The sequence below is a fragment of the Bemisia tabaci genome, chromosome 7 (assembly GCF_918797505.1).
Source record: "Bemisia tabaci chromosome 7, PGI_BMITA_v3".
NCBI lineage: Eukaryota > Metazoa > Arthropoda > Insecta > Hemiptera > Aleyrodidae > Bemisia > Bemisia tabaci.
The window spans coordinates 32,020,952-32,032,641 of NC_092799.1; the positions used below are offsets into that span (position 1 = coordinate 32,020,952).

General features: G+C 38.5%; 2 protein-coding genes across 2 annotated transcripts in view; one reads left to right on the forward strand and one right to left on the reverse strand.

The window, feature by feature from the left end:
• Nucleotides 1-11,690, forward strand: part of LOC109032113 (uncharacterized) — a 141,457-nt gene that overhangs the window by 78,285 nt on the left and 51,482 nt on the right. The window contains exon 3 of the mRNA XM_072302821.1: nucleotides 112-274. Within this exon, the coding sequence (XP_072158922.1) occupies nucleotides 125-274 (150 nt within the window). The 5' untranslated portion in view covers nucleotides 112-124. The remainder of the gene's footprint in view (nucleotides 1-111; nucleotides 275-11,690) is intronic.
• Nucleotides 5,872-8,504, reverse strand: LOC109032116 (uncharacterized). The gene is made up of 2 exons (XM_019044081.2): nucleotides 8,294-8,504; nucleotides 5,872-6,991 (listed from the first exon to the last, which is right to left on the reverse strand). Exons 1-2 carry the CDS (start codon nucleotides 8,414-8,416, stop codon nucleotides 6,368-6,370), a joined length of 747 nt encoding a protein of 248 aa, XP_018899626.2. The 5' UTR covers nucleotides 8,417-8,504; the 3' UTR covers nucleotides 5,872-6,367.

The window sequence follows — 11,690 nt, forward strand, 5'->3', positions numbered from 1 at the left end:
CTCAAAACTTCACTTTTGGAACTTGAAAATTGTTTGTTACTCTCTCCGCTTACGCAACAGTGTAAGAGATAAAATATTATAATGCTTTTGTCTCGTTCAATCATGTTGCAGTGCCAATGGCGTGATGGAGGATTCGTCCACCAGCAGCGCCACCAGCGGTCCCTCTGATGAGCCTTCGACCACCGAACGCCTCAACTCGACGACAGAGCGGGTTCTTTCCGAGAGAGAACTCATCCGCCTCGAATTCTACCGCACTTATGACGTCATGACTGGGGTGAGTCATGAGCAACTTTTCTAATTTTTATTGAAAGGAAAGTTTCCATCTTCATCGTTGCCTCTTTGTCTTGAGTGTAAAAATCGTTTTCTTTCTGTGAGAGTATCATAAGCTTCCTTTTAACTGAAATTCAATAATTAATCATTTCGGATTTCCTGTATATTTTTCAATCGAAGACTTGATGAGACACTTGTGACACTTGTGACACTTGTTTTCTAAATTAAAAGTCATTGAAAAATTTCAAGAGTAGTCGAAATAAAGGAGAGTGTGTAGGTACTACCAGCCACTTCTCTGGGAAAAATACAAAGGGCCAAGTTTTGCAATACACTGGAAAAAAAAAAAAACACATTGGATCTAGAGTCCAGACTCTTGAAAACATTGACAAGAAAAACTACTCTTGATTCAATCGGATTTTTACTTGAATCAAAAGGAAATCCGCTTAAATTAAGAGGCTTGGTTCTTGATTTAAGCTAGATTCTGATTGAATCAAGAGTACTTTTTCTTGTCGATGTTTTTAAGAGTCTGGACTCTAGATCCAATGTGTTTTATTTCCAGTGTAGTGAGGAGCGTTATGATGGCCTCGTTTGCATTTTGGGCTGTGTTCAACTTTAAAGATAGGACAGCTAACGCAAATGCCAAAAGCACCAATCATACATGATAATCTGGCCTTTGATCAAAATTGTGCAGGAATGGGATGTTATCTAGGAGATAAAAATTAAGTTTATAATAATAGCTGAATGGCAAGGAATATGGCAACCACGGAGCTCAGTGACGGCGCTAAGTGTTAAGGGAGGTCAGTTTTATTTATTGTCAAGCTTTTGAGGGCTAATGACTTCAATTAATGCGAGAGGAAATAGTTCCGTAGTTGATAAGTTAAAAATAGCTTACAAACATTCATTCACAGGGTTGAGTGCGTGATAGGGTGGTTCGAGTATAGCGTTTGCCAAATCTCCGAGATTCGTAAAACGTGAGCATCGCTAGTATATCCAAATCTTAATAGTGATTCTCTCTTTAAAACAGATGATGATAATAGCGCTAGTCGTTGAGTCGTGTTTTGATGGTAGAGACTTAGAGAATAGAGCTATAAATAAGTAGATCTTTCTAAACGTCAGTTTTGAGTTTTTGACGTTCGTTTTCACACCGATATGAAATCGCCCATTATTCGCTAGTCGAATAGTGTTATTCACTTTAGTAGGCCAGGTAAACTGGATAGAACGGAACGAACCGGGTTAAATTTGGCGAAAACTTGAGTCAGGCGTAGTTTTGAGCTCAAATAACAGTGTATGTTTCCCCGATAAAAATTCAAATTCTGTAAAAAATATTTTGTGCGTAAAAATAGTCGAGGAACTCTACTTTTAATATTGAGTATATGAAGGGTTAACTTAAAAACTTCAGTAAAACTTCAGTCTTCAGTGTATCAGCTCGATTCTGCTGTAACTTATTTGTTTTGTTCTGTAAATCTTGGTCCTATCATGGTCTCTTCTATACGGATTTTATCAACAGGGCGGCTATTACGAATGGACGCATTCATGCTGAGAAGTACGATGTACAAATGAATGTAAACTACACTGGAAATAAAAGTTACGGACTATATATACGGGCTGAGAAGCCGAAAGTTCCGGGTGCTAGAGTTATAGCTTTGATTGCTCCGAGTCCTACGCCCGGAACACGGGCGGCATGTTTATATAGCCCGTAAGTACGGCTTCCACGGCCGGAGTTTATTTTTCAGTGTAAGGAACTATGAAGTGCCCAAACCCCATGTACATAGTTCATTCCTTTGATTGAATTTACTCAGTTCCAAAAAGCAAGAAGATATGCAACCGGACTATATTTTGCATCTCCATATGGAAACCAATGGCACATACATTAAAAAGAGCCAGAAATAGATGATTCCGTCTTGCGTGATCCAGTCCAATTCATAGGCGAATCCAGACACTTCAAAAAGGGGGCGTAAGGGGGGTAAGGAAAATTTTCAAAATTTTAAAGCGCCTAACGTGCAGTTTGAGTGAATTTTGTTATGAATAATTACCAAATATTAACGTACTTCCTTCTTCTCTCCTCCGCTTCTTCCTTCCCTTTTCCCCCTCGGTTTTCGGGGGGAGAGGGGAGGGGCGCACGTCCTTCACAGGCACTTCAAAAAGGGGGCGTAAGGGGGGTAAGGAAAATTTTCAAAATTTTAAAGCGCCTAACGTGCAGTTTGAGTAAATTTTGTTATGAATAATTACCAAATATCAACGTACTTCCTTCTTCTCTCCTCCGCTCCTTTCTTCTTTCTTCCTTCCTTCCCTTCGTCCTCCTCAGTTTTCGGGGGGAGGGGGGAGGGGCGCACGTCCTTCACACCCCCTCTTTTGGATCCAGCTATGGTCCAATTAAATCTGCGAGAGAGCCTGATCCGCTGAAATATTATCGGCAACATCGTGACCGTCAGTAGGAACTCGTCGTCAAGGGATCCATCACACTTCAGTGATTTTAATGTAATGGGTCACGCGAGGGGAATCGCAACAGGTACGGTACTGTGCCGCTCTATTAATTGGGCCCCATTTAATCCCCCCCCCCCCCCGGTCGGTTTCGCTTAATCGGGTTACCGCGGGTTGCCTGCTCCCCTGGGCTAGGAGTCAACTGTCTCAAAGCGCCGCCACTTAATGCGTTTTGCGAAATTAATTCATTCGATTTTTACGCTAATAATCGAGTCATAAACCAATTTGAAACTTTTGTGTTGGTCTTTTCTCCCTCCTCGCACGATTTGCTTTTTTCGTTGAAGGAGTCTCATTGCTTCGGGATGAAGCCATGAACATGTGAAATAAAAGGAGAAATATAGGATATCATAGTTTCAGGATCCTTATAAATATTACGTAAGCTACTCTCAAGGACTGGGGGCTCAGTCTTACATGAGCCCTCCAATTCGGAGGGAAGCAAACCAATATATTTTTCAATAAAATTACGTCTGACTATTATTATTTTTCTTTCACTGGAAATAATATTTTTTGACTTTGGACGGATTTTTTCAAAAAAACAAATTGTTGCATGCAGTTACAACTGTTTTTTATAAAAGATGAGAAAAAAAATTCGTCAGGGAAATCCCTATTCATAGGTATAGTTGAACCCTTTTTATGATAGGCTGACTCAAATTTGGCAGGGTTTAAGCCGGTATCATTCATTAGTTAACAAAAAAAAAGAATTAAAAAGTTGTTCTGTCGATGACTTTAAAAGGAAACTTCGTTCAATTGTAAAAAAAAAGAACTTTTGTTTTTTACACAGCGGAAAAAAATATCAAATTTGATAATTTTTGGAATGATTGAAACTGGGTTTAAACGAATTGTTGCATTCTTAATTTTTTGTGTATGTGTCTGCGTGTACACCATCTCTCAATAAATATTTTTCACTACACTACATTGATACACAACCACAGATGAAACCATACATGCAATGTGGTAATTTTAATGAGATAAAAAGTGAATTTCCATCCGTCCATCGACATAAATACTTGCAACATTTTTCTCACAACAGACTTTTGTAATGCCTCCTCCTTGTTCATGCCTGTTTTGACTTAAAATAATATGAACGCAAGGTCGCAGAAGAGAACGTAGCAGCTATCTCTCTTTCTAGACGACATGTACGTCAAACTGCCGTTATGTTTGTACGTTATCGGACAAAAGAGAATGTACGAACCACATTTGTTCCGACTGAATCTGTCAGTCAAAAGTCGGAGAATTTTTTGCTCTAGCTTATCAAGGAACATAGGGACAGCTAATATGATTCACAGAGTTGAGTGCCTCTTGCACAGCTAGACCGTCACTGACTGTTTACAGAGAAGAATTGCCGAGTTGCAAACTACAAAATTATAGACATTGGGTTTTAGGTATTCTTTTGCCACAAAAGCGACTTTTTGCGTTCCCAGCTTCATGTGCAAAACTTCGGGTTCAGAGACAGAAAGTTTCGAACGTTGGAGCTAAAAGAGGAGAACCGACTCAGCTCTGGTACCAACAGTTTTTGTCTCGGTTTTTTCTTCAGGGTTCTCTGCACCTCGGAGGATGACGTCATATGCCGTGTTTTTAAGGGGCTATATTTTATGTTGATATTGTGCGAGGGAACTTGGTTAACAGACAAATCTAGATCTTATTATTTTGTGCTGATCTTCAATCTGGAATCATCAAGACACGATTCTGAGACTTGCCTATTGAAAATGAATGTTAAAAAAAAAAAAAAAGTTTTTCGGAAAAAGTATCATTGTCTCATGAGATCTGGCGATGCCTTTGAAAGATTGGCTCTCTAATATCTTAGGTGCTCTTCGGTGCAGAGTTATGGGTGGTTTCACGATAAGTGGAATAGCTTTGTCGCCGTAACAGACAACACATTTTTCGGTCATATTTTTAGAAGTAATGATAATCACTCGGATTTTTTTGCATTAGTCTACACAAGGTTACGTGTTATAACGCTTCTCAAAGATTTGTCGCTCTACTTTTCAATTTCAATGTATATAAATGGCCGAAAATGTGCTGTCTGTTACGCTGACTTTTTACCGCGTAACAGACAGCACTTTATCGGAATTTACATAAAATTAACTGAGAAGCAGAGCAACAAATCATTAGAAAGCGTCATAATACGCAACTTTTTCAAGATTAATGCGAAAAAATTTAAGTGATTATCATTTCTACTAAAAATATATGTATGACCTAAAAATGTGTTGTCTGTTACGGCGACAAAACTATTCCAGTTATCGTGAAACCACCCTTATGCAAGTATATTTGTGACACGCCCGTTTTTTTTTTTTTTTTTTTTTTTTTTTTTTTTTTTTTTTTTTTTTTTTTTTTTTTTTTTTTTGGTAGTTCTTCCGGGAGAAAAAGTGGCGAATCTTATCGAAGATATGATAATTTAAGCGTCTTGTTCCACCGGCTGTGGTAAACCAAAGTCGGGGGTTTCGATTTCCATCCGTTTCGCGCTACCACCCCAAACATGGGGTGGGTTTCGGCCAGATGGTCATCTAGGCGGTTAAACTATCATATGTTGGTTTGGGCTGTAATTTTGAAAAAAGCTTTGATCAGAAGCTGGCTATAGGGAGATCGGGGACCGAAGTCGAGCCGACCGACTAAACCAAACTCACGGCTGCATATCTGCCCGGATGACACCGGAATCATCCCTATTGAGGGATATCTCTCCGGCTGCGACACTGTTAGATGTTGAGGAGTTGGAACTGCACTTCATTTTTAACCTGAGAGTGACACGCTCTTTGACATTCCGAAATATAAACCGCGCCCTATTCAGTCAAGTAAATTTTTGAAAATTATCAATTTATTATTATTATCCATTATTAATTCAAAATATTATTAATGAAAATTATTATTTTTTGACAGCGCATACATAACGTGTTATAAAATCGTGGCTCCCCCGTATGGTAATCATTTTCACCGTCTCACCGTTGAGATGGTGCGCAAGTGGAACAATGTTAGCGCCATTGATGGGATGACACCAAAAAACTCTCGCTCTTAGCTAAGTTTTTCAATATGACGAGGCAAGTTCTTAAGGGAAAATGATCTAGGCAAGGATCGAACATATAAAATTTTAAGCCAGTTTTAAAATGCATTTTTTTATGACATTGTGGTAATTAATACAAAAATAAAACTAAAACTAAAATACATATATTAAAATAAGCTAAAATATAATAACAAAAAAACCAATAATAAAAAAACCTACAAAATTATTACCACCACCAAAAATAAAATATTTATGAAACATAGAGTATGAATAAGGAAAGAAAAAACCAAAATAAAGTGCATGTATCATAAAGAGGCTGCGAATACTGTTTAAGCAAGTTAGTAAGGTCACATACTTTCTAAGAAAGCAAAGGATCTGATAATTAAGTCTACTTCACTAGAGGAGCAAAAATATTCTAAAGGGTAAAAATTGAATCCATTTCATGAAATGAAAATTCCTAAAGATATGCCCCGATTACAAAAAACCCTTTTGAGAGCAAGTAGAACATTACTCATTTGGTTAAAGAGTAGGTAAAAGGAAATTTCATGAACTACTGGGCGTAACAACTAAAATAAAGGAATATAATATCCATTGGTTTGGCTTTCTGCCTTCGCTGCCTGGCTACTCCGTCGGTCGACCCCACAATTCAAAGCTCGCACTACCTGAATAGAAAATCTCATTGTCTGCATTGATTGCAGTGGACCTCGCTGGCAAAGGTTGGCACCACAAACGTGCGAAATCCTCACTCGAACTTTTAGGTTTATTGTTATTTCGGGAAAATGGAGGCTCAAGCTTCATCGATCGTCCACGGCCATTGCGGCCACTCAGAGATTGATCACGGATGATAGAAGGTTTTCCTCTTGGAACCTCCGTCAAACCATATGACGCACCGTGTTCTTGCTGCGTCTTCGCGTACCACTCAGCATCTTTTTCCACGCACAAAAGCAGCTTCTTGTGAGAACCGATATTGCTTAAAGGCCACATACCTGTTGTTTTGAATTGTACCGTGCATCTGTGTGTCTCATACGCCTCGGCGTCATCTCTCTCACAACCGAAAAATTCAGCATCCTTACAGCTGGACCAATCTCTTTTGTACATAGGAGATGCCAAGTACGTCTCGACAAGCTTCTTGCACAAATTATTTGCTTGTTGGTCTCTGGCACTGCCCTCTTTAGTCTGTAGACAAGGGTCATTGTGTTGCAAATGATAAAGATCTTCCACTTCCACCATACTTGTGCGTGTTATCTGAAAAAAAAAAAAAAAAAAATATATATTAAAAGTTATGCCGTGGTATTTTTCAAGAAGGAGCAGTTGAGGTGAAAACTTTTTTCCGGGGGGCATGGGGGACAGGGGACAGGGGGAAGGGGGGGCGTTCGCTTGATACTCACTCCTGATGGGGTTTAGGGTCTTTACGGTACAAATGATGCATGAAGGGGAATCCCTATCCGGAAATTTTTCGGAACATGAGCTCCTTTGGGGTTCAGTTCGAGGCGACTGAAAATTTGGCTGAACGAAAGCATAAAGCATAGCTGGACTCAATCAAGGATTCTCCAAAAATATCCACTGCGTTTTTCCTTCCGTCATTTTATTATGGACTAAGGTGAGATAATGAATTTATCTTCAAGAATGTGGAGAATTTGCAGATTCTGTATACCCTGCAGACGATGAAGGTTTGCATGGGGAAGTGTTTACCTTGATCCTTTACAAGCAGATGCGTGACTTTAGCCGTTTTGATGAATTTCATTTTTCCTTGGAGGGAGGGGGGGGTATTTATAGGGACTCTTTTGAAGTGAATATGAAGCTCTACAAGCGTCAGAAGGTACATCGCGGCGATTTGGATCCCAAGACGATGGAAAAATTGGGCTACATTTTTCAAAGAGGAACTAAACAATTTCAGGCCCATGCATAATAATAACTACTTGCACAGAGAAATTAACGGCACATACTATATTTGTAAAATGAGTCAGAAATTGTACATTCGCAAAATGTGGTCCATTTATCGGATGGTTTAATTTAAAATAAAATAACTTATCTACGTTTTTGAAACCAGAGAAAATGTTGATAAGGATGAACACTTGAAGATCAGCGTCATGACACTTCTCAAACGTCTTGATCCGGACTTCTTCGCCAGTGGCATCAAAAAGCTCATTTTTCGCTGTGAAAAATGCGTCCTTCTGGATGAAAATCATGTCAAAAGAACTTAGGAAAGAGACGCTGTCGAAAAGAGGTATCATGTTGTTCTTTGGATCGTTATACCTTCGTTTCCTGAACCTCTTTTCCAGGAGTTGGCGGAAAATGTCCGGGAAGGCTCTCACAAAAATTAAGTTTTCTCGGCGACTATTGGCGCAAATTTTAAAACTTTTACACAGTTGGAAAGCTAAAAGTATGGCCTTATCAACGGTATATTGAGATTTTTCCTATAACGTTAAGAGTCCGATAAAAAATAGGTAAACTTACTTTTCGTACGACCATTGTAAGTTTGGTTGGCATATAACCAAAAGAAACTTTTGTCGAAATGTACACAATCGAGAATAAAAGCGTACTTACTTTTTTTCGACTACAACGTGAACCTGAACACATAGAGTAACTTCCGGACCTAGGTGCGCAATAAGAAAAGTTAGATAGAACTAAGATCTGAATCGCGCACAACGAGAGTCTTTTAAGGATCATATCCTGGCCGCACTGACTACGTGTTGTCGAATACTGCGATGCCTAAAAGAATGTAAGAGTTTGAAATACCTCTCACGAACTCTCAGATCCGAATAAGAATAGTCACTGATGATCATATGCGTAAAAGCATACAGAGGAAAACTAGGTAACTACAGGTGAATGGGCATAGAGAAAAAAAAGGAAGTGTTTGCATTTCGGGCATCTTGGAATTTTTCATAGAGTATCTATAGCTTTGATGACGTCATTGGGTACAGCGACGTTTTTATCCTGTCGATTTTCTTGGAAATGGTGTAATTTAAGGGAAAAAGTCATTCTATAAAAAGTGCTTGAAATTATATAAAGAGTTGATTCAAGTAAAAAAATCGGACATTATGGTCCATTTTTACAGCGTCAACATAACCCTCAACGAGCGTCTTGTTTACATTGATGACGTAGGTGGGTACAAATCCTCAAGATGCAAACACCTCCTTTTTTTTCTCTATGGTGAATGGGTACCTGGAGCATATCGACGGTGTAAGTCGGCAATCACATAACTCGGTTTGCGACGTCGCAGACTTCCTGTCATACTTTATTTTTTAAACGGAAAACTACTCAACAGCAATTCTTTAAAACTACCGTGATTTTTCTTCTCTGTGCGAAAAAAAAATCTACACAAACTTCAAGGAATGATGTCCATTTTTTCTCATTCAAAAAAATAACATAGAGGCGGAAATTTTCAGACACCGCAAACGAGATATGTGATTGCGGACTTATACACCGTCGATATACAGATTAGAGCTGAAACGAATTTCGTTTCAACATCTTTTCCGCAAGACCATGATGCGATCTGTTCCCATCCCTCAAAATTCTTTTTTTTTTCTACATAGCACTAAAAATCACTCAAAATAACAGTTTCCAATTCAATGGGCGCAAAAGAGAGTATTCATCTAACTGCCGGCACGTTAAAAAAATGAGGCCCGTACTCGAATACTGCGACTCTTAAAAAGAATGTACGAGTTGAATGTACTGCACAAAGACTCGCAGATCAGAAAAAAAGCCGATGACAATCCTATACGTAAAAGCATAGAGATAGACAGGAATCCATCGGTAAATAATATACAGGGTGTCCGAATGTTAACGTACTTAACTTTCAAGATCGATTTTTTGACTCAAATTACTGTGTTTTCCAATACACATATGCCCAAAAACGTTTCATAAGTGAGCCAAGCGCTTTCTTTGCTATGCGCAATGATTCCTTACAGCCCTTGCAGTGAGAACTGCCTACCCAGCAAGGAGCTTCGAAAATGTGAAACTTTTTCAAAGCTCTGTTGCGTTGAGATGACGGGTTTTTGCAGGAGACTTTTGTGCCTTTTCCGCTGGATTTTTTGCGCTTTTCTCCGAGCTACAATGCATTTCCCCAAATATCATCTACCAAAAAAGTTGTAGCAATTTTACAATTCGAGGACGCCCGTAACATCATTTTTAAAGACGTGCGTCCTTTAAAACACAAAATTTGAACAACACGCTCGAAAATACCCCCTACACAACGTTTCAGCTAAATACGACAAAATAACGAGGAGGAACATCAATTTGAAAGAGAAAAAATGACAACTTTGGAAGCGCATAGCTCACTTATGAAGCATTTTCGGGCTTATTTGTATAGGAGAAAAGTCATATTTTGAGCCGAAAAATCGATCCTGAAAGTTAAAAACGTTATATTTCGGATACCCTGTATATATGAAGCCTATAGATAAGAGCGTAACGCGTTAAAAAAAAAGAGAAAAAAAACCTCACTTGGACGCATTTTATCTTGGGGAAGCTTTTTTCGATTTACCTTCATCCTTCAAAAAAAATTGTTTTTTTTTCTAACACTTAAGCTGACATTGCATGTTCACCGTTCATTTTAGTGCGCGCTAAAGAGAGCTCAGCTCCTCTAACCGGCAGCACGTCACAGAAAAGAAAAAGAAGGGAAAAAAATCCGAGGTTGCCGCCAATATACGTAAATCACACTGAAAAAAACATCTCGGTGTATTTACCAAGAAAAGAGTAAAATTACCAAGAATTCAGGGTTCTATTTGATCCCAGTTTTTTCTTGGTAAAAGTACCATTTATGGAATTGGTAATTTTACCGAGAAATCTCGGTAAAATTGTTGAACTTTCTCGGTAATTTTACTGGACCTTGGGTAAAAATGCCAATATTTTTTATCGACTGTGGTAAAATTACCGGGATAAAATGGCAAAGTTACCGGGAATTGATTACCAATAAAAGCGGTAACCTTACCTGAAAAAACAGTAAAAATACCGGTTTTTAGGTAAGCTTACCAGTCTGTCTTGGTAAAACTACCAATAATTGGTAAAAAATTTGAGATGGTAAAGGTACCAATTAACGGACCTTGGTAAAAACGCCGAGATTTTTTTTTTCAGTGCATATTCTATGAAGTAATAGCCCACTGAAAGTATTCAGCTTCGGTTTAGCTTTGACCGTAAGCTTTTTGAAAACTTTCCAGAGGAAGGTTTTAGGACCTTAGCGATTGCCTCCTACAAAACAAATATGTAGAGCATTACAAAAAATCGTGAGGTTTCTCGGAAGATCAATGCTCATCGCTTTGGCACAAAATTAGACACACATTCTTCGATCGTCAATTTTACTTGAGTTTGCGAAATGAACCCAAAATTATCACAGATTCCAAGCATCACCGTGAGAGCATACAGCGAGATTTGAGAGGAATTTTCACAACTACGATGAAAACAACATCATTTTTCAATATCTAATGCATGCTTTTAGTGAAATGACGTCATTTGCCGAGTCATTTATGGGGCGATATACGGTGATACCGGACTTGAAAACTTGGTGTTCATATAGATCTACTTTACTGATCTTCAATCTGAGATAGTAATACACGATTTTGTGACAAACGCAAGTGAATCATTGAAAATGAAAATTTTTGCCCAAAATGTGAGGCGCTTCTCGTGAAGATGCATATTTTGGCAATGCTTCTGTAGGACTGACACTTTGACATTCAAGGTGATCTTCGAAGCATATCGATGATGAATCTGCAGTGGTGCGTTCCTCGGCAAACACGATTTTTCAGAGTAGCAAATAAACTGTACATGTTCCTCATTATTCTCAGCGGAATAAGGGAAATCACTATTCCGAATTGCTGAGATATAATATGTTTTCTCAGGCTTCACTAGCATTTAGAATTATTCTCCAAAATGTTAGGAAATATAGCAGAAATTCTGATATTCAAATTTTCGACAATAAGAAGTAACGCTGCATCCTGAGTTACTTTAG